At 52.6% G+C, this 27,215-nt stretch overlaps 1 protein-coding gene across 1 annotated transcript in view; it reads right to left on the reverse strand.

Moving 5' to 3' along the window:
- The window catches only part of PLXNA4 (plexin A4), a 612,910-nt gene that overhangs the window by 159,002 nt on the left and 426,693 nt on the right, over positions 1–27,215 (reverse strand). Inside the window, exon 6 of the mRNA XM_074942701.1 lies at positions 6,361–6,484. Within this exon, the coding sequence (XP_074798802.1) occupies positions 6,361–6,484 (124 nt within the window). The remainder of the gene's footprint in view (positions 1–6,360; positions 6,485–27,215) is intronic.

Raw genomic sequence — 27,215 nt, forward strand, 5'->3', positions numbered from 1 at the left:
TTCAAGTCGGGTCAGTGGCGTGGCGTGCTCAACATCGGTCATGCAGGTGTAATATTGGCGAGGGAGTCTTTGGAATAGGCTGTGAAGACTGGGGCTTGCTGGCCCCTTGGCACAAGGTTTCTGAGGAAGGTGGCTATTACTCACAAGAGGCACTCTGCGGACTACAGAGAAACTGTAGCGCTCCAGTCTAACTCTCTACGCCTCCTCTCCTAGCATCACCAGCAGAGGGAGCTCTCTGTCACCAACAAGTTCCTGTGTGTAGAGAGTCTAGTTACCGCCTTCAGCAAGCCACTGGCATCCACTCCCTCTAGTGGGCCAGCTGAATTCCTTCGCCTTTACAGGCAGCTCAGAAATGCCTGCCCCATTTGATCACTCGGTCCCAGGGGCAGCAGGCCCTGAGGTCACAATGTGTCGGGGCACGAGCACCGCAAATAAAAGGACAGGTAGGAGCTCTGTCGCTGTCCGGCACTCTGGAATCCCTGACGCCCACTGGCCTTGCCATTAATATAGTGTAATGAAATAAACAAATCGAACAGCTGGTTTCCAGGACGTTACCGTTCCCCCAAAGCACCACTGGGTTTTTTTCATTTGGAATGGTTTACATGAGGTCCTGCTTATGATTCTAATTATAACTCTGCTCTCAGTCAGCTGCATCCACCCCACCACCCCCACGTGCCATGGTAACAAACCGTGGCCACAAATATGCAGACCCCAACAGTGGCAATAGGGTACTTTCACACCAGTAGCACAAGCCCCCTGCCTGTGATCTAAAGGTGTTACTCCACTCAGGGTTAGTAAATACCAGAGCCTTATCCTTGCTGGGGCCAGCCACTAGAGGGAGACATGATCACATGTGCTCAACCAGTGTATTACATGCTCCCCCATTATATAGGCTAGTCTGAGCATGAGGTCCGTGAGAGTCTGAGATGCCAGTCACTGACAGGAGACCCAATCACATGCAGCGGGAGTGAAGCTACCGGCATGATGGACGCATCCCTCTGCCCATCCATGAAGCAGTAGAAGGAGGGAGGAAAAATCCCACTTGTTGCCTTCCCATGGTATGTTCTCATCACCCAGTGAGGTGCATTATGGGAGTTGGGTGCCTTCCCCTAAGGCATCCAGCATTAACCACCACAGAGACAGCAAGGGCGCAGAGGAGCGGGACCATTGGTCTGACCAGTCTTACAATTCACCTGTAAATTCATTGCCTGGCAGGGGAGCAGTTTGTTCTTGCCAAGTTATGGGAGGGGAGAGGGAGAAGCCCTGTGGACTAGGATGGGCTTTTCCCTGGGACAAGTGCTTACATAGTGCTTCTATTGAATGGCTCCACCTCTGTCCCTTCCTCCCTCCCACCAATGCACCAGGACCAGCAGTGGAGGGGAAGCCTGTAGCTCTCACCAGGCCACTGTCCTAGCGAGGGAACTTGCTCACAAGTGTGTAAAATGCAGAATGCAGATTTGTCACTTTTCCGAGCACAGTCACCAAGGAAAGGGCCTGAAAAGCTTGGGCACAAATGTGATAAGCCTGGAGCTGCCACCAATGAACAAAAGCTCCTGCTTTGGAGCCCCTGCAGTGGGTAGAGAATGCCCCCTCTCCAGCACCTTTCTCCTTTCACACAGTCCATGAGCATCAGCCTAGGATTGAGCCAGACCCAGATGTGTACCTCTGCTGCCAAAGAAGAGTCAGTGTTGCCATGTGGACAATACTTTCCGTAGGTCAAAGCACAGGCTGAACAAACAGGCACATTCCCTACCCTCAAGTCAGGAAAGAACTTGGCATGATCGCGGAAGAGCTCTCCCCTAACCAGAACTGCCCAAAACTCAGTGTAGTCTCCATGACCGAATCAGTCTTTGACTTGTGCTAGGGTTTGCCAATAAACCATTTGAAATGGTGGCTACTGTGCTGTGGACACCAGTCCACTAGGAGCTGACTGAGACCCAACGACTCAGTTCATATGGGCCATCAGATAGCAATATGATGAGGACAACAATAGCTCTGGGCTGACTTGCACTGCCATGGTGACTCAATCACCCTGAGCCAGTCTTTATTCTAACATAGAAGAATTCAAAGACTATTGAAAGAATTAAAAATAAAAAGCTGCACTCCTCAAAGAACAAACACTGTACAATGTCTCTGATCACTTTTGTCGGATGCCTGGGAAGGTTAAGTCACAGAAACGATAAGAGGCAGAAACAAAGCTGCAGGGACTGGACATATAGACTGAAAAATAGACCTCAAACACCCTACCCTAAACACCTGAGAGATGGCCAGCTAGTGGACCTTAACCACTCCACTGAGCCCACAAAGAATGGGGAGCTACTGACTGGCTCAAAGAAACACTGAAGCTTTCCATTTCTAGGCCTTGAGTCAAATCCAGCCCAGGTCAATCTGACCAGAAAGAGTTACCATGTGGCAGCTGTTCAGTGGCCTGTATGAAATAGGCCCCAGTTCAGTTCCTAGTGGGCACATGTCCACAACACAAAAACACCAACATAATGGGCACTGCTGTCATCAGATACCGTAGACAGGTTGGAAACTGAATGGGTCCTCTACAATGAACTCACTTCTTGTCCCTAGAAAAGGCCTTTCCAAAAGGAACAGTAACACTCATTGCTTCACTGGCATCATAGCTGTCCTGCAGTGCCAACTGCTGCCTTTAATAGCTCTCTGCCACAGAGGCCACATCTAGCGCCGAGGAAGAGAGGGGGTTGAATGTAGCAAAGCGTAAACCCTGGCAGAGATGGGCTGCAAGCTGCTATTTCTAGGGTCCCCATACCTCTGCTCTGGGAGTTCAGTGTTGAAACTGTACCAGGCCTGGATGCTTTGGTAGTTCAAGAAAGAGACCCGGATCCTGAAGTGAAGGGAAATTGGAGTATATTAAATGGTCCTAGCATGCCTCCCCACCGCAGTCCTAGAAGCTGAATTCTAACACGGCCAATGCCGATTGCCCATATTTTGCACATGGCTATAGATTCCAGTACCTTTGATGTCTGAGGTAAAGAAGTTGGCTACGATGGGTGAGCGTTCCTCTTTGATGGATCTGCAGTTTCTCTCCAGAACTGCATTCAGCTCCTCTCAATGAACTGGAAAAACCAGTTCCTAACCTTTTGTAACTGTTGTTCTTTGAGATGTGTTGCACACATCCATTCCACTCTTGGTGTGCACCACCCCATGCATGGTCACGGGAAATTTTTCCCTCAGTGGTACCTGTCGGGGAAGCTCGAGTGGTGCCATGTGCCAGTGCTTGCTGGTGTAAAGGGCCCAGCCGACCCTGAGCTCACTTATTTCCTTCTTGCTGGACAACTCTGATGCACAGGGATAGGAAAGTGGGTTGTGGAATGGACGTGTGCAACACATCTCCAAGAACAACAGTTATGCAAGAATAGTTACTCATTTTTCTTCTCTGAGTGATTGCTGATGTGCATTCCACTAGAGGTGACTCATAAAGTAAGAAGAGGGAGTGGCGTTCATGGGCACTCAGACTGGAGTAAAACTCATCCAAATTTAGCATCATCTCTGGAGTACCAAATAATGCCTTAATGGGATGCAAAGGTGTGAAGGCTGCTCTGCAGATCTCCTGGATAGGGATTTGTGCAAGGAACGCTGCCGAGGCCACTTGCGATCTTGTGGGATGTGACATCACTTTGCTTGGCAGGCAAATATCTGCTGAATCCCACACAAATGCAGGAAGTTATCCAATTTGGAATTCTTTGTGAAGAGACCAGGAGATCCTTCATTCTGTCTGCTACGGCCTCGAACAATTGAGTTGACAAACAAAACCGCTTAGTCCTTTCTATGTAGAATGCCAGCACCCTTCTAACATCCCATGTGTGCTGATGTTGCTCCTCTCTATCGGCATGTGGCTTTGGGTAAAAACGTAGGTAAGTAAATTGACTGGTTAATATGAAAATTAGATACCACTTTGGAGAGAAATTTTGGATCAGGGTGCAAGTACACTTCATCCTTAAAAAAGATTGTACAGGGTGGTTTGGACATCAGAGCACGCAGTTCAGAGATAGGTTCAGTAAGAAACATGTTGCTAGAGGCTAAAATGGTGACCCCATGGTCTTCAATAAAATTAGGTTCAAGTCCCAGGGCAGGATAGGTTCCCTTATTTGAGGGTACAACCTTTCCTGGCCCTTCACAAATCTGACTGTCGTATCATTAGAGCATACAGAACAGTTATCCACGTGAGGACAAAAAGCTGATACTGCTGCCAGGTGGACCTTGATAGAAGATATTACTAACACTTGCTATTTTAGGTGCAATAGATAGTCCAGGATATGCTGGATAGAGGACTGCGTTGTCTAGGCGCCAGACTGACAAGACCAAATAGAAGAACGCCTCCATTTGGACACGTAAGCAGCTCCGCTAGAAGGCTTTGCACTATTTAACAAGACATAGTGAACTTGCTCTGAGCACGACTCCTCTGTAGAAATTAGCCATGGAGCCTCCAGGCCATTAAATGAAGGGCCCGCAGGTCAAGTCCAGGTGCCACGGGAGCGAAATTGGAGCCTCCACTGACAGATCCAGTAGAGTGGAAAACTAGTGCTGTCAAGGCTATGCTGGGGCTATTAAGATAATTCAGGCCTGGTCCACTTGATCATTCTCAGCACTCTGTGTATGAGTGGAATTGGGGGAAAAGCGTAGTAGAGCTTTTTCATCCACGGTAGCAGGAAAGCATCTGTGATGAACCAGGACTGTGGCCTTGAAGGAAGCAAAATTATTAGCATTTCCTGTTGTCTTTGGTTGAAAAAGGTCTATCTGGGGAGTCCTCCACTGCTAGAAAATGCATCTGGCAACATCCAGGTGGGAAGACTACTCATGGTGACTCGTAAATGATCTGCTTAGGCGGTCCGCCAGCTCATTCTATACCTTGGAAGGCCTTGAGGTCGCTTGAATTGGCAATGCAAAAGTTCCATAGATGAACTGCTTCCTGACAAAGCTCCTCCTGGCCTATTGAGGTAAAACATGGCTGCCATGTTGTCTGGGAGAACAAACAGGCTTTTTCCCTTGATGCGCAGTAGGAAGACCTGACAGGCTAGCCAGACAGCCCTTAGCTTCCTGACTTTGATATGGAGAGAGAGATTCCTTGAGGACCGCAAACCTTGAGTTCAGAGGGAGCCCAGATAAGCCCCCAGCCCCAAGGCAGATGCGTCCATCACCAGTGTCTGTGAAGGCTGATGGTGGACAAAGGGAATGCCCACACAAACATTGAGCGAATCAGTCCACCAATCTAGCGAAGTGAGAACCCACAAAGGCACAGTGAGTACAGTGTTCAGGTGGTGCCAACTTGGTGATTAAATGGAGGCCAGCCAGCCCTGAAGAGTTCTGAGGTACAACCTGGCATGCTGGACTACCTATGTGCATGAGACCATATGCCCCAAGTGCCTCACACCGTTTTGAGATGCGGTGAACCTCGAAATCTGTCACAAGACAGAAAATTGTTTCGAATCTTATATCTGGAAGGAATGCTCTGGCTTGAGTAGAGTCCAGCACTGCTCCTATAAACTCTATCCTCTGCACTGGACAAATAGTAGACTTGTCTGAGTTGATCAGTAGACCCACAGCTTTGAAGGTTGACTGGATGAGTTGAACACTAGAGAGAAAGTGACCCCTGGACCAGACCTTGACTAGCCAATCGTCCAGGTAAGGGCAGACTCTGTACTCTTAGTCTCCTCAGGAAAGCAGCTACCACTGCCACACGTTTTGTGAAAACCCAAGGAGCTGCTGACGGGCCGAAAGGCAGCAATGGAAAAAGCCCCCAACTGGAGACCAAAACAGAAAACTTATATTGTCTGCAGTATTAACTAAGACGCTATGAATCTATCTGCAATTAATTTACAATGAACACACTGAGAGCACCTGCTAAGGTAAGCCAAGCAATTCCAAAGACCGCCACAGGCAGTTAGAAGGAACTGAGAGGTTTTGGGGGTGGCTGGGCCCTTTATATTGGCACACAGTGGCATGCAGCAGCAGAGGGCGCTCAAGCCGCCCTGTTGGGTACCACTGAGGGAAACATTTCTGACTACTGTGCGCAGGGCATGCGCACACCACAAGTGGAATGCACATGTGCAAACCCTTGAATAAGAAAGATCCCCTCCACGTTCCTAATCGGGACTTCGGAACTATCAAAGTGGAGAGCCTCCTCCCTGGATGAGACCCCAGTGTATGTCAGGGAGCACCCAGGGAGACATCCAGCCAGACCAACTATATCCAATAAAGCTGCTAGTCCTTCCCACTGAGCCTGAGTGTGTCAATGAAAGGTTACAGGTAACCAGGGACATAATACTGGTGAGACCTCTTTAGGCTTCCCCGGAAGGAGGAGACACTGTGGAGATGAGGGTCAATCCTGCTTACCAGCACGTTGTACTGGGAGACGGAGATGTTGTTGGGATGCACAGTGAGCCGGACACACTGCTTCATCTCCGAGGCGAATCTCCGAGGCTCGCTGGAGCGCTCGCACCGTTCCTTCCTGGTGCACCTGAGAAAAAGGGAACACACAGAGATTAATGACAAAGCCGTGTGGCACGGCAAGCAATTGCCACAGGACACAAGAAGAGAATCTGTGCCACGGGGGCTGCCACAGGCCAAAGGAGAAGGGGGTCAGTGCCATCACCCCTTCCCCACAACCTCACAGGATCATCTGACTGTGTCTCCCCAGATTCTGCGTGGCTGGCATTTAGCAGTGCACAGCAGCCATTTAGGCTAGGAAGTGCAGCCCGTATCCAATCAAAACTACAGGGGCAGTTTTAAGTGGGCAGAATCACTGCACGCTGCAGTACACTTCACTGGGGGTATTATCTGAGCCTTGGGCTAAAAGCATCTGGTGCCTTCAGAATGCAGCACCTGTTCTGAGGGATGACACAGCCACAAAGTGAAGCTACACAATGCTGTGTTGCAGGAGGCATGTAGAGAGGATCCAAGCCCAGCCCCAAGAAAGATGGACAGCTCTGGAGACAGGTCCTCTACTTATGGACAGAGCTATGCTAGCTTCCCTCACTATGCAACCCTACATACCTCAGCCCCGACCTCTGGCAGAGAGCGGGCTGTCCAGTCGGCATGGCACATTTAATTCTTGGCCTCTCTGCCGAGACTGCCCGTTAGTACCTCTTCTGTTGGTGACGTTTGGGATGTGGATACCTGTCCATTGGAAATGGGCTGAATCCTCCAACTCAGTTCCCACTGGCCCCTGGTAGCCTTTGGAGGGTAGCAGCTTTGGGTCAAAAACAGCCTAGTGACCAAGCGGTTAAAGATCACATGCCCCTTTACCAGCTAGGCTATTGGACACCAGATCAGGATTGGACAGAATATGGGGTACCAGTGGCTGCAGCAGTCACACTGCATGCAAGGTACATTCCCTTTGCTCAAGTCACTGCACTTGGATCGTGCTTGGGAAGAAGAGGTTGCTGCAGGCAGGTGAAATCATCCGGGAGTTGGAAACCCTAGGGTACTTCCCTCACCATGGAATAAAGACTCCTCCAGGAAGAACAGAAGAACGGCCATCCTGGGTTAGACCAATGGTTCATCTAGCCCAGCATCCTGTCTTCTGACAGTGGCCAGTGCCAGGTGATTCAGACGGAATTAACAAAACGGCAATTTTGGCCTTCACAACATCTGCTGGCAACGAGTTCCACGAGTTGTCTGTGTGTTGTGTGATGAAATACTTCCTTTTCCTTTGTTTTAAACCTGCTGCCTATTAATTTCACTGGGTGACCCCCTGTTGTTGTGTGAAGAGGTAAATAACACTTCCCCATTCACTGTCTCCACACCATTCATCATTTTATAGACCTCTATCATACCTCCCACCAATCATCTCCTACCTAAACTGAACAGTCCCAGTCTTTGAAATCTCTGCTCATATGAAAGCCATTCCATACCCCTGATCATTTTTGTTGCCCTCCTCTGTACTTTTCCCAAATCTACTGTATCTTTTTTGAGATGGAGTGACCAGAACTGCATGCAGTAGCCAAGTTGTGGGTGTACCATGGATTTATATAGGGTATTGTGATATTTTCTGTCGTATTATCTATATCTTTCCTAATGGTTCCTTACTTTCTATTAGCTTTTTTCACTGCTGCTACACGTTGAGCAGATGTTTTCAGAGAACTATCCACAATGACTCCGAGATCTCTTTCCTGAGTGGCAACAGTTAATTTAGACCCCATCATTTTGTATGGATGGTTGGGATTATGCCTTACTTTTCACTTATCAACACTGAATTTCATCTGCCATTTTGTTGCCCAGTCACCCAGTTTTGTGAGTTCCCTTTGTAAGTCTTCGCAGTCAGCTTTGGATTTAACTCTCTTGAGTAATTTTGTATAGTCTGAAAACTTTATCACCTCACTGATTACTCCTTTTTCCAAACCATTTATGAATATGTTGAACAGCACTGGTCCCAATACAGATCCTTGGGGGACTCTGCTATTTATGTCTCTCCACTGTGATACCTGACTGTCTACTCCTACTCTTTGTTTCTCATCTTTTAACCTGGCAAGTCCCTTCCTGGAAAAGGACATAAGGGATTCCCAACTTTCCCTGGCTCACTAGGTGTCCGTAGGCAATTCACTGAGGACACAGTTTTCAAAAGTGGCCACTGATTTTGAGGCTCCAACGCTCAGAGATTCTCAGAGATGCTAAACATCCACAATTCTAGTCAAACTCAATGGCAGCTGCGAAAGCACTGGGGAAAGCCAGCCCTAAGTGTCCCAATTATGCACCCCAAATCAACAGCCACTTTGGAAAATGTTTGCTCTAACACATTTGGGTCTCAGTTTCCCCATCCATAAAATGGGGCTAATAATATTCACCTCTCTCCATCCCAGAGGCTGTGAGGATGGAGTAAGGGTCAGACACTACTACATCTAGGGATGCTAATATTATCTGTGCTGGTTTATATTGTCTCAGATCATCTTTCGGGGGGGGGGGCGCCTATAACCATGGGACTAGAATATGAATTGCTAGGCTTGAGGCGATTTCCATCCAAATCTTTTTTCAACCAGCATGAAAAATACAGGCTCCATGCCTGTGGCTGGTCACATTCAGTGAGAGGAAGATGTCTGCCTAGAAACCCACAAGGTTAATATAACAGGACAGCTCCAACTGTATGCCAATTACCTTCTGCCATTAAGCTAATGTTCTGAATTTGCAGAGGATGTTTCCATGGATTGTATTACTAGCAGCAATATTGCTTCCATTCAAATCTGCTCAGAAGATTAAGTGTGGGTGTTAAATTGTTCCCCTACTTCCAAACTTGTGTGCAAGGGGAGGGACTGAGAAGTATCTGTACTAAGATGCCTCACTCTTTGGAGCAGGGATGGTTTCTTATTATGTGCATGTACAGCGCCTAGAATAATGAGGCTCTGATCTTTGAATGAGCTCTCTTGGTGCTACTGCATGGCAAATTCTCTCAGTTACAGAATCTGAATATTATACAGTAGAATGCAGCTGCAAGGTCTGAGCTAGAGATGGGTCCAAACCTCCTGAGCATGCCTGAGATTTGGGGCAGCCTAGACGGGCATCCAAACTTTGGCCCCTGGGCTTATTTCTTGTGGCTGAGCCTGGATGAGACAAGAATCATCAGCCAAAGCCTAAACCGCTGATTGGGGGAAAGTTTCTCACTTCCTGGGTTGGGCTGGAAGTGTAGGAACTGGAGATCTCAGCTATTCTCATGAGATTTGCAGCCTGAGTTAGCAGATCTGGAAGGTGACAGCCACAGACTATCTTTGCACTTGTATAATATACCCCCTGTCTTGCGAGGAGCCAATGTCTCATTCGTCTTCTTCGCTGCTGCTGCAAGCCGGGTGGGGAATGTTAAATGCTGGGTCTCCAGAGGGCTGGAAGGACAGAATGCTAACCGCTCTGAATACCACAAGTCATCGCTCTCAGAGGGAATGCCAATGGGAAATGATGAGGAGAGATTTGTGCATGCAACTCTTACAGAAATACTGGAGGGAAAGCTGTGACATGAGGAGTCTTCTCCTGGGAATAGCCCAGCAGGGCTGGCCTTATGGGTGGGTAACGTGGGCAACCGCCCAGGGCGCTGTGGTTAGCAGTGGCACCATGATCAAGAGGCAAGGAGTGTGGCGAGCCTAGGGTGCAAGGCCGTAGAAGGGAGTTCGAGGCATTGGGGGGTGGGAGGCAGCAGGGCCTAGGGGCAATGGGGGGGAGCCTGGGAAGGCAGAAGGGAGCAGGGGCAATGGGAAGCCCAGGGAGGCAGAGGGGACAGGGGGGATAGGTGAGGGACCAGGACAGGCAGCAGAGGTCAGGGCGATGGGGGGGGGGATGGGGGACGGGAGCCGAGGGAGGCAGCAGGGTCCAGGGGCGATGGGGAGGTGGGTGGGGAGGCAACGGGGGTAAGGGGCGATGGGGGGACGGGTGGGGGGTCGAGGGAGGCACCAGGGGCCAGGGGCGATGGGGAGGTGGGTGGGGAGCCTGGGAGGCAGCAGGAGCAAGGGGCAATGGGGGGATGGGTGGGGAGTCTGGGGTGGCAGTGGGGGCAAGGGGCGATGTGGGGCCGGGGAAGGCAGCAAGCCCAGAATGAAAGGTTACCGGCCTGATGTCAAAAAACCGATGCAAGAGTTACCTGAGGGCTATACACACCTCATGGCCAATTCCTCTTATGACAGGACTAATGAAATGCCCCGCTTTGCTGAAGTCAATCAGACAGACACGTAGGCCCAGCTCCTCAAAGGAACTGAGATGCCGAGCTCCTGTGGAGTTCAGTCGGACCGAGGCACCGAAACACCTTTGGGGGTCTGGGCCCTGATCAGAATTCTGGTGATTGGAGCCAAAAAGGTGTGTCGGCTCTGAGTCAGCCTGCACCTTTCCTCCCGCTGAGCAGCAGGAACCCACGTAAGAGACTTCCAAGGGGGACTGGTGAGAAAGCACGGTCCAGGGCAGTGGTGCCCAAACTTTTTCTCTCGTGCCCCCCCACCACTACCAGAAAGGGAAACAGTCTCCCCCCCGGCCGCGTTACTGCACAGTTGGCTCAGCAGCGGAGCTTGGGATGAAGGCAGAGCTGGGGAGGGGGGAGGAGCTGGGGCTAGCGGCGGAGCCGGTCTCGGCGCAAAGAGGGAAAGAGGGCAGAGCTGGGCTGGGGGCCAGGCCAGGGGGCTCAGTGGAGCTGCAGATAGGGGCGGAGCTGGGCTGGGGCTGGGATTGGAGCTGGGCTGGGGGCGGAGCTGGAGCTGGGGGGCAGATTTGGGCTGGGGCTTGGGCTGTAGCTGGGGGCACAGCTGGGCTGGGGGCGGAGCAGGGGGCGGAGTGGAGCTGTGGCTGGGGGCGGAGCTGGGCTGGGGTGGAGCAGGGGGCGGAGTGGAGCTGTAGCTGGGGGCAGAGCTGTGGCTGGGGGCGGAGCAGGGGCGGAATGGAGCTGTGGCTGGGGGCAGAGCTGGGCTGGGGTGGAGCAGGGGGTGGAGCAGAGCTGTGGCTGGGGGCAGAGCAGGGGGTGGAGTGGAGCTGTGGCTGGGGGCAGAGCTGGGCTGGGGCAGAGCAGGGGGTGGAGCGGAGCTGAGGCTGGGGGCAGAGCAGGGGGTGGAGCGGAGCTGTGGCTGGGGGCGGAGCTGGGCTGGGGCGGAGCAGGGGGCGGAGCGGAGCTGTGGCTGGGGGCAGAGCTGGGCTGGGGGCGGAGCAGGGGGCGGAGAGGAGCTGCGGCTGGGGGCGGAGCTGGGGGGGACGGAGCTGTGGCTGGGGTCGGAGCTGGGCTGGGGGCAGAGCAGGGGGCGGAGCGGAACTGGGGCTGGGGGCGGAGCTGGGCTGGGGGCAGAGCAGGGGGCGGAGCAGAACTGGGGGCGGAGCTGGGCTGGGGCGGAGCAGGGGGCGGAGCGGATCTGTGGCTGGGGGCGGAGCTGGGCTGGGGGCAGAGCAGGGGGCGGAGTGGAGCTGCGGCTGGGGCGGAGCAGGGGGCAGAGTGGAGCTGTAGTGGAGGGCGGGGCTGTGGCTGGGGGCGGAGCTGGGCTGGGGCGGAGCAGGGGGCGGAGTGGAGCTGCGGGTGGGGGCAGAGCTGGGGGCGGACGGAGCTGTGGCTGGGGGCGGAGCTGGGCTGGGGGCAGAGCAGGGGGCGGAGCGGAACTGGGGCTGGGGGCGGAGCTGGGCTGGGGGCAGAGCAGGGGGCGGAGCGGAACTGGGGCTGGGGGCGGAGCTGGGCTGGGGGCAGAGCAGGGGGGCGGAGCGGAACTGTGGCTGGGGGCGGAGCTGGGCTGGGGGCAGAGCAGGGGGCGGAGTGGAGCTGTAGCGGGGGGCGGAGGTGTGGCTGGGGGCGGAGCTGTGGCTGGGGCTGAGCAGGGGGCGGACTGGAGCTGGAGCTGGGGGCGGAGCTGGGCTGGGGGCAGAGCAGGGGGCGGAGTGGAGCTGTAGCGGGGGGCGGAGGTGTGGCTGGGGGCGGAGCTGTGGCTGGGGCTGAGCAGGGGGCGGACTGGAGCTGGAGCTGGGGGCGGAGCTGGGCTGGGGCGGAGCAGGGGGCGGAGTGGAGCTGCGGCTGGGGGCGGAGCAGGACTGGGGTGGAGCAGGGGGCGGAGTAGAGCTGCGGCTGGGGACAGAGCTGGGCTGGGGGCGGAGCAGGGGGCGGAGTGGAGCTGTGGCTGGGGGCAGAGCAGGGGGTGGAGCACAGCTGTGGCTGGGGGCGGAGCTGGGCTGGGGCGGAGCAGGGGGCGGAGAGGAACTGTGGCTGGGGGCGGAGCTCGGCTGGGGGCGGAGCAGAGGGCGGAGCGGAGCTGTGGCTGGGGCAGAGCAGGGGGTGGAGCGGAGCTGTGGCTGGGGGCGGAGCTGGGCTGGGGGAAGAGCAAGGGGTGGAGAGGAGCTGTGGCTGGGGGCGGAGCTGGGCTGGGGGCGGAGCAAGGGGCGGAGAGGAGCTGTGGCTGGGGGCGGAGCTCGGCTGGGGGCGGAGCAGGGGGTGGAGCGGAGCTGTGGCTGGGGGCAGAGCAGGGGGTGGAGCAGAGCTGTGGCTGGGGGCGGAGCTGGGCTGGGGGCGGAGCAAGGGGCGGAGAGGAGCTGTGGCTGGGGGCGGAGCTCGGCTGGGGGCGGAGCATGGGGTGGAGCGGAGCTGTGGCTGGGGGCAGAGCAGGGGGTGGAGCGGAGCTGTGGCTGGGGGCGGAGCTGGGCTGGGGGAAGAGCAAGGGGTGGAGAGGAGCTGTGGCTGGGGGCAGAGCTGGGCTGGGGGCGGAGCAGAGGGCGGAGCGGAGCTGTGGCTTGGGGCGGAGCTGGGCTGGGGGCAGAGCAGGGGGTGGAGCAGAGCTGTGGCTGGGGGCGGGGCTGGGCTGGGGGTGGAGTAGGGGGTGGAGCAGAGCTGTGGCTGGGGGCGGAGCTGGGCTGGGGGCGGAGCAAGGGGTGGAGAGGAGCTGTGGCTGGGGGCGGAGCTCGGCTGGGGGCGGAGCAGGGGGTGGAGCGGAGCTGCTGCTGGGGGCAGAGCAGGGGGTGGAGCGGAGCTGTGGCTGGGGGTGGAGCAGGGGGTGGAGCAGAGCTGTGGCTGGGGGTGGAGCTGGGCTGGGGGAGGAGCAAGGGGTGGAGAGGAGCTGTGGCTGGGGGTGGAGCTCGGCTGGGGGCGGAGCAGGGGGTGGAGCGGAGCTGCTGCTGGGGTCAGTGCTGGACTGGGGGCAGAGCAAGGGGCCAAATGGATCTGCGGCTGGGAAAGGAGCTGGGCTGGAGACAAAGCGGGGCTGGGTAACGCTATGCTCCCTCCCTACCCCCTGTGGGTGCTGGCCCAGGCACCACTGTGCACCTCCCCCTGAATGTTCCTCTGCACCCCCCTAGAGCAAGTGCCCCACCCCACCACTGGTCTAGGGCATTGGACTGGGACTCAGGAAACCCAGGATCTATTCCCAGCTCTGCCACGCACCTGCTGTGTGACCTTCCCCTCTGTCTCCTGTTCCACCCTATGCCGATCACGTCTGTTTAGACTGTCAGCTCTTCAGGGCAAGGACTGGCTCTCAGTAAATGTTTGTACAACGAAGCCCTGATCTCAGCCAGGACCTCAAGTGCTGCTCTAATATAAATAATTATTCTAGCCAATAAACTATGTTAATATAATGTCAAGGTTGCCAAGTCAAGCACTCAAGAGTTAGGATATGCAACAATTGGGTTCCCTCTGCACCCTTAATTTGGCCCCCCATGCACCTGCATTATGATCCAGCCTTTCACTGCATGGTCACATACGATTTTTCCCCACACAGTCTCAATTCTGCCATTTCCTAACGCCTGAGTGCTAGATTTTGCAGCTTTAACATTTTATTTATTTGCTTTTTAAATGTGATTTCCTAATTTTAAAAATGCAACAATGTGACCAAACAGAAATTATATCAAATGGAGCCATACTGATCCCCAGCTTGGGTCACCAGCAGGGTTCAGCCTATTAGATCCACAGCACAGACCTCTGCCACGTGAGCTAACAAAGCAGCTGGGAGCAGTTGCAGGTTACCCTTATGTGGACCAGCCACTAGAGGAAGATGAGACATAGCCTATGCCAGAACATTTCACAGCTATTTACTGACAGCAGAGGAATGGTCAGACTCGGATTCCTGGGCTCAACTCCAGGTTCTGGAGGGGAATGTGCTTTAGTAGTTATAGACAATTCTGCCCCTGTCTCCTGCAGCTCCTATCTGCCCCACCTTGGCTCCTGTCCCCGTCTCCTGGTATCCTCGTCGCTCCTGTCCCCATCCACTCCTTGGTTCCTGCTTTACTCCTCCTATTCTCCCATTCCCCTGCATTCCAGTCAGGCAGCTTTCTCCTCTGCTCCTCCTCCCTTCCTGGGGGCCAGCAGAGGGAGCATTGAGAGAACAGGAGAGGCTGTCTCCTAGCTCTCAGTATCTGTGCCCGATACCATAGACAAATCTGGCTGGTGGCAGGAACAACTGCAGCGAAAGTCCCGCTCAGACCCTGAATCCCTGGGCTGGAGCATGCCCACTGCAGATGGAATCTTCAGCAAATTTAGGGGCCAAACTGTAACAAGTCTCTACTGAGAAAGTGCAAACAGATTTTTTTCACTCTCACAGATCTTGGGAGACAGGCCAGTCCTTGCTTACAGACAGCCCCCCCAAACTGAAGCAAATACTCACCAGCAACCACACACCACACAACAGAACCACTAACCCAGGAACCTATCCTTGCAACAAAGCCTGTTGCCAACTGTGTCCACATATCTATTCAGGGGACACCATCACAGGGCCTAATCACATCAGCCACACTATCAGAGACTCGTTCTCCTGCACATCTACCAATGTGATATATGCCATCATGTGCCAGCAATGCCCCTCTGCCATGTACATTGGCCAAACCGGACAGTCTCTACGTAAAAGAATAAATGGACACAAATCAGACGTCAAGAATTATAACATTCAAAAACCAGTCGGAGAACACTTCAGTCTCTCTGGTCACTCGATTACAGACCTAAAAGTGGCAATTCTTCAACAAAAAAACTTCAAAAATAGACTCCAACGAGAGACTGCTGAATTGGAATTAATTTGCAAACTGGACACCATTAAATTAGGCTTGAATAAAGACTGGGAGTGGATGTGTCATTACACAAAGTAAAACTATTTCCCCATATTTATTTCCCCCCCTACTGTTCCTCACATGTTTTTGTCAACTGCTGGAGATGGCCCACCTTGATTATCACTACAAAAGGTTTTTTTTCTCTCCTGCTGGTAACAGCTCACCTTACCTGATCACTCTCATTACAGGGTGTATGGTAACACCCATTGTTTCATGTTTTCTGTGTATATAAAATCGTCCTACTGTATTTTCCACTGCATGCATCTGATGAAGTGAGCTGTAGCTCACGAAAGCTTATACTCAAATAAACTTGTTACTCTCTAAGGTGCCACAAGTCCTCCTTTTCTTTTTGCAAACTTGGGTGGATTTTCATGGGGCAGCAAAAGGCACAGTCCTGACAAAAGGCAAACTCCATGCCAAATTTCAAGTGCCTGGGTCAAAGCAGAGAGGTGCTAAAGCATTTTCCCCTAATCTCATTCTTAGAAATGAGCTGAAATTTAAAAATATGAAATAAAATAATCAGCCTGAGGCAAATACCCGGCATGGAAAATTTAGGCCGAAATTATTTAAGTTTGGCAAAGTTATAGGCACCTGAAAACAGGGTCTTATAATGGGAACTGTCAGCCAATCTCAACTATAGGCATCACTACCAGCTACACATATGTTAAGTAAGGGTTGCTGAAATATATGTCCACTATCAAAATGTGAGTCACATGAAAGAATTGCAGCCTGTCTTAACAGCTGAGCTATTTGAGGGAATTTGAGACAAGTGGCCTGAATAGATTAAAAACCAACCACTGATATGACTTCTCCGATAAGACCCTGCATAGCTCCTGAACCTCATGACATTGCCTTGACTGTGGTCTTCCCTTACCCGGTGCATCTGATGCTTTCTCTATTACTGCGTATCTCGGAAAATACCCTGTGCTGCCAACAAGGCTGTTCCCCGTAATAAAACATCAGTAACTCTAAAATATCAGGTCTGTCAATACACGGGGATCCTTTTCCACTGCTGTATAATCTAATTCAGTGTTGTTCACACTGTAATTAGCTTGGGCATTGTTTCTACCCAATGGCATCACATTACACTTAAGACATATAACATGTCATATTCCACCCCTGAGCCCATAAGATTATGGTGTGAAAGAGCCGCTTCCCTCTGTGCTTAAACCACTCCTGCTACATCAGTATCGGCTGCACATTTAACAAACAACTATGTCCTGGCTTCGTCTAACTAATCAGTACAAAGATTAAGGCATCTGATCCCAGCACAGAGCTGGGTGGAATCCCAGATCTGTGCTAGGATCAGATTTCTTAATATGGAATCCCATTTCCTCACCCACTTCCATGAAGAACAAATGTTGTTAACTCCAACCCTCCAGGCCCTACCCATTGATCGATTATTTTAATAATATGAAATTTATACTTTGCACTTGTACAGTATCTGGTTCATGGATCTCAAAGGAGTTTGCTCAGAGCTAATTAATCCCTACACAACACCCCTGCGAGGTTATTATTCCCATTTTACAGATGGGAAATGGAGGCACAGAGAGAGGAAATGACTTGTACAAAGTCACATAGCAAGCCTGTGGCAGAGGCAGGAACAGAACCCAGTGCTCCTGAAACCAAGGATGAGGTGAAGGCACTGCACTGCACTGGGACTCAGGCGATCGGGGTTCAATTCCCAGCTCTGCCCGAGACGCCATTTGGGACTTTGGGCAAGTCACATGACCTCTCTGGCCCAGGTTGTGAGACCCTTACTCTCAATGAGTAGTGAATTCAGTGGGACTACTTGTGGAGTAAGGCTCTATTCAACGTGAGCAAAAGGTTCACAGTTTGACCCTATGTCTGTGCTGCAGAAAAAAACCCATCGCAGCAAGTCTCAGAGCATGGGTTAACTGACTCGGGCTCATGCATTAGGGTTGCCAACCCTCCCGGATTGGCTGGGAGTCTCCTGGAATTGATTTCCCGGTGGCTACTGAAACCAATCTGGGAGATTTTAATAGGCCGCTAAAAGTCCAATCAGCAGTGCAGTGTGGCTCAGGCAGGCTCCTTGGCTCCGCGCAGCTCCCAGAAGTGACCAGCACGTCCCTCTGGCTGCTAGGCATGGGGGGGCAGGGTTCTCTGCACTGCCTACCCGAGCAGTTCCCAGCCAATGGGAGCAGCAGGGGCGGTGCCTGCAGGCAGGGGCAGCGCGCAGAGCCACCTGGCCAGCCCTGAGCCTAGGAGCCAGACATACCAGTTGCTTCTGGGAGCCTCCCGAGGTAAGCGTTGCCCAGCCGTAGCCCGCACCCCAAACCCCCTCCTGCACCCCAACCCCCTGCCCCAGGCTCAGCCCAGAGCCTGGTCCCACACTCCAAACCCCTTGGCCCCACCCCCCAGCCCAGAGCTTGCACCCTCTCTCACACCCCAACCCCCTGCCCCAGCCCGGTGAAACTGAGTGAGGGTGTAGGAGAGCAAACAACAGAGGGAGGGGGAATGCAGTGAGTGGGGGCGGGGCCTCAGAGAAGGGGCGGGGCAGGGGCTTGACCTCTGGGCAAGGGCGTTTGGGTTTGTGCGATTAGACAGTTGTCAACCCTCCTCACACTATATGACTAAATATAGCAGTATAGACATTCCTGCTTGGTCAGGGGCCTGGGGCTCTGAAATCTGCCAATGGGGGTCCTAGACCCTAGTCTCCAGCCCCAGTGGTATCATCTATACTGGTATTTTTAGCTCTGCACTGCAAGCACCATGAGCCTGAGTCAGTTGAGATTCAGTGCTGCTGGGTTTTCTTGCAGTGTAGACGTACCCTAAGTTTCACCATTCCCCATGTGTAGAACGGGAACAGTAATACTTCCCTTCCCTCACTCTGTCACTGTCTTGTCTGTTTACACTGCAAGCTCTTTGGGGCAGGGTCTGTCACTCTGTGCAGCCCCCAGCACCATGGGGCCCTGATCTCAGCCAGAGCCTCTAGGTGCTACCGTAATACCAGTAATACCCAGCACCCCAAATCACACATTTTAATAATAATTCCTCATGTGTTGCAAGCTGTCTGAACCCACTCCCAGCCCTCAGCTGCCTCCCTCCAGCTCAGAGCTGGTGGGGATTAGAGCTGGCGGGGATTAGAGCTAGCAAGGTCAGTGTTCCCACTGTGCCCAGTCTGGGGATGTCCATTTTAGGAGTGAAAATGTCCTGAAAGGGCAGGGGGGAGTTCTCATTGCCCCGGCCACAGAGGAGGGGAAATTCTGGCTACTCAGGCCAGGGAGGGGAGGAGGAGCTGTTGGGGCAGGTAGCACTGCCTACCCAGGCCAGGGAGGGGAAGAGGAACTTAGGGGTGGGGGCACTGCTTACCCAGGCCAGGGAAGGGAGTGGGAGCTGTGGGGTAGGGGCACTGCGTACCCAGGCCAGGGAGGGGAAGAGGAACTTAGGGGTGGGGGCACTGCATACCCAGGCCAGGGAGGGGAGGAGGAGCTTAGAGGTGGGAGCACTGCGTACCCAGGCCAGGGAGGGGAGGAGGAGCTTAGGGGTGGGGGCACTGCGTACCCAGGCCAGGGAGGGGAGTGGGAGCTGTGGGGTAGGGGAGCTGTGGGGTGGGTATTGTTCACCTAGCCCAGGCAGGAGTGGGGGAGCTAGGGGAGGAAGGGAGGGAGGGGTGCTGTTCACTCCAGCCAGAGAGGGGAGGGGGAGCTTTGGGGAGGGAGGGGGTGCGCTTGCCTGGGCCGGGGTGGGGAAGGGAGAGATATGGGAAGGAAGTGGGCTCTGCTTATCCATGCCAGAGACAGGAGGTGGGACTGAACTCCCTGCTGCTTCCCAGCCTCTTGCCCCACTTGGCTCCCGGGGCGGTCGGCCCATCGTTCCCCTGTGCTGAGCTCGCTTTCGAAGACGCCCACCCTTTGTTAAGAGGAGGAAGGGGAAAAGAATCAAACGGGGGCCGCATCTGGGCAGTCCCCACCTGCCCCCTCCCCCCATTGCGCTCAGCGGCAGGGCGGAGCCAGGGCTCCCCACAGGGCACGAGGGGCCCTGTGGAACAGCTACGGGATTGTGGCTGCACCGAGAGGGCAGCACACTTGTCAGCTCTCCTTTCCCACTGATGGAGGGAGGCATTCTGTGCGGTGACATTGTCCTGGGTGTCCCAAGGTCCCCAGCCGTCAGTCCTGCTCTGCAGTCAGGACATGTTCTTTTGCAGCCAGCCAGCCCCGTGAGCTGCAGGCCTTACTCTCACGCCTGTATCGGACAACAAACCCATGTTCCATACCATTTGTAAAGACAAATTAAATGCATTTCAAAGGTACAATGGCCCTTGTGCCCAGCCTTTCTGGCATTAATTATTCTCCAAGACATTCAAACCTCTGATAAGACCGCACAGTTAGCTTGTTTTCTCACTCAGACTCTGTGGGTCTGCTGTTTATTTGAGTGTGTTGAATTGGGGACCATGTGCCACTGTAACAAGGCATCAGGCATTAGTGCCCTGTGGGGAGGTGGAGAACTGCTCTGCTGACTCATCCTGATAGCCAGACCAGGTGGGCCTCATTGGAACCAACCTGAGTGGCACCTGGGCAGACAACTAAAGGGAGGAGCAGGAAGTTGCCCTGTAGGGAGAAGCCCGCTAGCCAACCCTGCCTAAGAGCAAGTTTTGGTGAGGTTCTTTGGAGAACAGTTTGAGAGTAGAGCTTTGCCTCATACTTTCTTACTTATGTCTAGAGCTGGTTTCGCTTTCAGAGGAAAATTTTGATTTTTCATTATAAAAACCAGTAAAATTTTGACCAAAAGCTACCAAAAACTGATTTTTTCCCCCAAGAGTTTCAGAGTTTTCTGAGAAAGAACAGACTCTTTTCCTGAAAAATTGTGTTTAGTAAAAACCCCAATTTTCTAACAAAAAGGACTTTCAGATAGAGCTGGCTGGGAATATTCCTTTAAAATGATTTTTCAGTTTCTGTAAAATTGAAATATTCAGCCCAAAGACTTTGATTTTGCCAACATTTGATTTTCTGTTGGAAAAGTCTGGCCAAAATATTTCCATTTGGGTCTGTTCCCTCTGCCCAAGCCATGCAGTGCATCCTGGAGTCCCATAAATGCAATTGCATCCTGGGAGATGTAGTCTGACCAGGAAGACAGGCCCATAAGAAAGAATGGGGGTAGCAGGCATCCAGACTACAACTCCCATGAGGCAGTGCAGCATGATCCAAAGATGCAGTTTAATACTGAACTGATACAGAAATGAAACATTTTGGTCAGTTCAACAGACTGAAATGAAACGTTTTGCCATTTCCAAATGGAAATTTTTCAGAAATGTTCACACTGTGAAAAAATTCAATATTTCAACTTTTCGTCCCGATTCAGGATGAAACCAAACGTTGAAATTTCCCACGGAATGGAAATTCCCATGTTCACTCAGCTCTAGTTGCACCAGAAGATTTTTAGTCCTCCCGACTTATGTTCCATATCTAAAGCTGACGTGTTCAGGCAAGGGCCGAATTTTCTAGCAGGCCAGAGATATATATATATATATATATATATATATATATATATATATATATATATATATGTGTGTGTGTGTGTGTGTGTGTGTGTGTGTGTGTGTGTGTGTGTGTAAGGGGGAGGAGGGGGGAATGGACACAGAGGCTTGACCCAGTCACACACACCCATGCCAGATAAGAGGGGTCAGGATGGAAAATCAGTGGTTCACGACAGGGCACATGTCAAAAGCTGTGCTCCTGCTGGGATGACCCTAGCTATTTAACTGCCCTGAGCAAACTTCCCAGCCCCCTAAGCTCCATGCCATCTGTATAGTGATGATTAACACTCAGTTTCTGAGCTCACTCTGCGTGTCTCTCCGTTACACTATTGTTTTCTTCCTTTCTTTACAATCTGTGGCATCTTTCACTCTCTCTGGCTCTCTCCCCCTTCTCCTTCCCTTTTCTACCCTATGCAATAATTGTGTCTCTCTCTCCAGCCCGCTCCTGACCCTTCCTGGTTCTTTGTGTTGTGCTCTCTCCTGCCTTTGCTCCTCTCTCTGTCTTCTCTTCTCCAAGGGTTACATCTGTTTTCTCACTCCCTCTTCTCTCATCCCATCATCCTTGCTCTCTCTCCTGGCCCCTGCCCTCCACCCCATTTCAGTCACACTCACTTACTCACTGCACCCTGGAGTCATCTCTCTCTCTTGGACTCAATCTAACCCAGCTCTTCACCAGTCTGGATCTTTCTCCCCACTTCCCACACGCCCACCCCAAGAAGGAATGGGACAACAGGGAAGAGAAAATGGGATCTGGGGATCTCGTGAGTGAGGGGAAGAGGAAATGTGGAGAGAGGGGAGGGGAGGGGAGAATCACATAGGTGGGATCTTGGGGGACAAGCAGGGATATGGTGAGAGGGGGTCTCTTGTGGGAGGGGAGGATGGGACCTGGAGAGAGGGGAGGATAGGACTGAGTGGAGACTAACTGGGGAGAGGAGGAGGACATGGTGAAGGAGAAATAGGATCTGAAGAGGGTCCCTTATGGGGAAGGGGGAACTGGGCATCTCCTGGAGGAGGAAGAGGAGGAGGAGGGTAAAGATAGGGGATCCCAGTGGTGGAGCCTGGGCTTCTGCTGGAGCAGAGTGAAGGGAGAAAGTCCGCAGCAGCCAATGAGTGGGGAAGCCTGGTGCGCTTGGGCCAATGGCAGGGAAGAGCCGGGTGTGAGGGACCCGGGCTGGCTGTGGAGGATCAGGACCCTTAGTAGCAGGGCCAGCTCTGCCCCAGCCTGTCCCTGTGGAGGCAGGACAGCTGGAGTGGGAGTGTGGGATGGCACTCCATGCTCTGAAACAATCCTGGCCAGGCATCCATTACAGAGGGACCAAAGTGAAAATTTGAATCCAGATCCCCAGCTCCTCAAAGTCCATGGATCTGGGGTTTGGATCTAATGTCAATGCAACCAAATCAGCCCTCCAGCATTGGCCTTTCTTCCCTTTCCCTCACAGGTGACACCAAGACACATTAGGGTCAGCAGCAGGTTGGCACACGCCCATGAGATTCCATAGTGTTGGCATGATGATGGCGTCCAGCGTCACGGGCTCTCTGCACACATGTGGCATGGGGCACATGGCACCCTGCCAGAGGCCAGATGGCTGTGTGCAGAAACAGTGCAAACTCCCATAAGCTGCAGTGAAACCCCAAACTCCCCCGCCCCCAAAGCTCCCATGCTGTGAAATCTGACCCACATGTTAGCTGGGGCCTCGGGAGAAGCTGCAGGTGACTGTGTTATACCAGAGCAGGGGCTCTGAGACACAAAACGTTCTTGTGCTCTTCAGTTGTGGGGACAGTACAGGAAAATTCCCTCAGAGAAGGGAGAAGAGGGGACGGACTAAGTACTTCAAGGGAACTTTATCTCAGTCTTGAATCCAAGAGCTCCCTCTACCTTGACCCTGAAACAAGATTGTCTCCATCCCCAAGAGTGAGAGAGAAGCAGGATCCAGGGGGTCTCCCTCCTTTTGCCCCAGGAGGAAAGTTGTGATTTCACAGTCCTGGCCAGAGCGAGGAGAGCAGCATGGTGCATTTGCAGGTGGGCAGCAAACGGTCCAACTAACAGGATTTTCCTCCTCCTGATTCAGGACTGGGCGGGCAGCCCTGGAGTCCAGGGGATCACTAAACTCAAGTCTGGCTCACCCACCAGCCCCAAGAGGGGAATGGGATAGTTCTTCCCAAATTGAACAGCGCAGGGAAGCTCTGTGTCTCAAAGCCCCTGCACTCGGACAGCACTGTCATCTGCCGCTTCCTCCCCTCCCCCCACGAGTTCCCAGATAACACGTGGGTCAGATCACGCAGTGTGGAAGGGCTGGGGGGACCGGGAGGGGTTATGGTTTCATAGAATCATAGAATCATAGAATATCAGGGTTGGAAGGGACCCCAGAAGGTCATCTAGTCCAACCCCCTGCTCGAAGCAGGACCAATTCCCAGTTAAATCATCCCAGCCAGGGCTTTGTCAAGCCTGACCTTAAAAACCTCTAAGGAAGGAGATTCTACCAACTCCCTAGGTAACGCATTCCAGTGTTTCACCACCCTCTTAGTGAAAAAGTTTTTCCTAATATCCAATCTAAACCTCCCCCATTGCAACTTGAGACCATTACTCCTCGTTCTGTCATCTGCTACCATTGAGAACAGACTAGAGCCATCCTCTTTGGAACCCCCTTTCAGGTAGTTGAAAGCAGCTATCAAATCCCCCCTCATTCTTCTCTTCTGCAGACTAAACAATCCCAGCTCCCTCAGCCTCTCCTCATAAGTCATGTGCTCTAGACCCCTAATCATTTTTGTTGCCCTTCGCTGGACTCTCTCCAATTTATCCACATCCTTCTTGTAGTGTGGGGCCCAAAACTGGACACAGTACTCCAGATGAGGCCTCACCAGTGTCGAATAGAGGGGAACGATCACGTCCCTCGATCTGCTGGCTATGCTCCTACTTATACATCCCAAAATGCCATTGGCCTTCTTGGCAACAAGGGCACACTGCTGACTCATATCCAGCTTCTCGTCCATTGTCACCCCTAGGTCTTTTTCCGCAGAACTGCTGCCTAGCCATTCGGTCCCTAGTCTGTAGCGGTGCATTGGATTCTTCTGTCCTAAGTGTAGGACCCTGCACTTATCCTTATTGAACCTCATCAGATTTCTTTTGGCCCAATCCTCCAATCTGTCTAGGTCCTTCTGTATCCTATCCCTCCCCTCCAGCGTATCTACCACTCCTCCCAGTTTAGTATCATCCGCAAATTTGCTGAGAGTGCAATCCACACCATCCTCCAGATCATTTATGAAGATATTGAACAAAACCGGCCCCAGGACCGACCCCTGGGCACTCCACTTGACACCGGCTGCCAACTAGACATGGAGCCATTGATCACTACCCGTTGAGCCCGACAATCTAGCCAGCTTTCTACCCACCTTATAGTGCATTCATCCAGCCCATACTTCCTTAACTTGCTGACAAGAATACTGTGGGAGACCGTGTCAAAAGCTTTGCTAAAGTCAAGAAACAATACATCCACTGCTTTCCCTTCATCCACAGAACCAGTAATCTCATCATAAAAGGCGATTAGATTAGTCAGGCATGACCTTCCCTTGGTGAATCCATGCTGACTGTTCCTGATCACTTTCCTCTCATGTAAGTGCTTCAGGATTGATTCTTTGAGGACCTGCTCCATGATTTTTCCAGGGACTGAGGTGAGGCTGACTGGCCTGTAGTTCCCAGGATCCTCCTTCTTCCCTTTTTTAAAGATTGGCACTACATTAGCCTTTTTCCAGTCATAGAATCATAGAATATCAGGGTTGGAAGGGACCCCAGAAGGTCATCTAGTCCAACCCCCTGAAGTCATCCGGGACTTCCCCCGTTCGCCACGAGTTTTCAAAGATAATGGCCAAGGGCTCTGCAATCACAGCCGCCAATTCCTTCAGCACTCTCGGATGCAACTCGTCCGGCCCCATGGACTTGTGCACGTCCAGCTTTTCTAAATAGTCCCTAACCACCTCTATCTCCACAGAGGGCTGGCCATCTCTTCCCCATTTTGTGATGCCCAGCGCAGCAGTCTGGGAGCTGACCTTGTTAGTGAAAACAGAGGCAAAAAAAGCATTGAGTACATTAGCTTTTTCCACATCCTCTGTCACTAGGTTGCCTCCCTCATTCAGTAAGGGGCCCACACTTTCCTTGGCTTTCTTCTTGTTGCCAACATACCTGAAGAAACCCTTTTTGTTACTCTTGACATCTCTTGCTAGCTGGAGCTCCAGGTGCGATTTGGCCCTCCTGATATCTTTCCTACATGCCCGAGCAATATTTTTATACTCTTCCCTGGACATATGTCCAACCTTCCACTTCTTGTAAGCTTCTTTTCACTAGAGCTGCTGATGCAGGGTCTCCAGGTTGACACTTACGGAAATGTGAGCAATACAACAGCCTGCCGCTGACCCTAATGCGTTCGGGGACAGTACTGGCCCGGATGGGACCTTGCTGAGAGATCTTTCAAGACCCAAAATGACACCAAATTGCAGATGGAGGCCAGTTCTTTACACAGATCCTGGTCCCAGTTTCCTCATGAGCCGATTCTAATCCTTCTCTTTAGTGTTTTCACCCAAAGAACCTGACAAAGGCCAATCACTATCATCATCCCCACTCCTCAGGGGCAAACTGAGACACCGAGGAGTTAAGTGAGTGACCTGAGGTCATACAGCGAGTCAGTGGCAGAGCAGGGACTAGACACACAGGTGTCTTGAGTCCCAGGCCCATGTCCTAGCCACTGGTGGGATGTCATTGTGGGACGGAGCCTCATGCTGAGTGAAATGAGTGGAGGCTCCCCGAAAGGGAGTCAAGGACAGTACAATCTTTACCCGCGACTTGGCATTGGCTTATCTGAGTGGATTGATGTGCCAGGTTTTCCTACGCACTCTCTAGAGCCCTGCAACCTGACAGGACCCAACCACAAATGTCGGGTTCAGGTCAGGTCAGAAAACAACCCAGCCCCCTCGAGCTCGCGTCAGGTCACCTCTGATGGCCTCCTTCTTCTCGGGGGTCAGCACGGCAGCTGCATGCCCCGCTCCTGCCGGCCGTCAACACCTCACTGCACTGTGAAGTGAGCGTCCAGAGGAATCACAGCACTTCTCGCTCTGCAGCACACCCGGCGTGGCAAGAGCAGGGCCCGAGTGGACCTCTACCACTCTCAGCTGTTACCGGCCTTTGCTGAGCAGGCTCCTGAGTCACTTCCCATGGATCAAGCCTCACACAGCGACATCCCCCCAGACCCCTCTCTCCTAGCTCTGTAAACAGCCCCCGTCCACCTTGATTCAACCTCGGCCCTCTGAAATCCGGAATCTCACTCGGCTCAGAGATGCCGTTCATGAACTGGCCAGCAGAGGGAGCTCTATGGAAGCCAAGTGCCATCATGGTCATGGCATATTCAGCCTGAGCAAAAGGGTGTCTCACCTGAGCCTAGAGATGGGACTGCAAGACACGGTGCTGACTCAGGATCAGAAATTCCTTGGTACTCAGAGTGGTTTGGATGGGGGGTTGGGCTCAGCCCCATCTCCCTCTATTCGTTTGTCTGTCGTGCGACATGAACTGCTTTCAGGGGTGGATTTTGCTTCAAGATGCCACGTGCCAGATATGGAACAAATAAGCAGGTACCGGCCCCACAAACTGGTCTCATACAAAAAGCAAAGGAGGACTTGTGGCACCTTAGAGACTAACAAATTTATTGGAGCATAAGTTCACAAAAGCTTATGCTCAAATAAATTTGTTAGTCTCTAAGGTGCCACAAGTCCTCCTTTTCTTTTTGCGGATACAGACTAACACGGCTGCTACTCTGAAATCTGGTCTCATATAGGCACTGTAGAAAGCCAGCCTCATCTCTCCTGAGGTCACCCTCCTCTCCTAGCCTGGGAAGACAGTGAGGCTGGGGCAGGAGGGAAGGAGCTGAAATTTGCCTTTCCTTCTGCAGGATCCTGGCATTTTTCTGGCTGGAGTCAAGAAAAGGGATAAGGAGACAAAACCGCACTAGCACGTAAAGTTTAAGGTCAGTTCCTGCAATGTTTTGACATTTCCAGACTCCCCCAGGGTCCTAAGGATAGGAACACCAGAAATGTCGAGACGCAGATATAATTGACCTTAAACTTTCTGTGCTAATGTGGTGAATCTTGATTCTTTCCACCCCCTTTGCCATTCCCTTGTGTCAGAGCGGGCGGGGGCGTTCGGCTGGTTTCCTTCCCATTCACGCAAGTCTACCCACTTCAGGCTGAA

Source organism: Natator depressus, chromosome 1, assembly GCF_965152275.1.
Source record: "Natator depressus isolate rNatDep1 chromosome 1, rNatDep2.hap1, whole genome shotgun sequence".
Taxonomy (NCBI): domain Eukaryota; kingdom Metazoa; phylum Chordata; order Testudines; family Cheloniidae; genus Natator; species Natator depressus.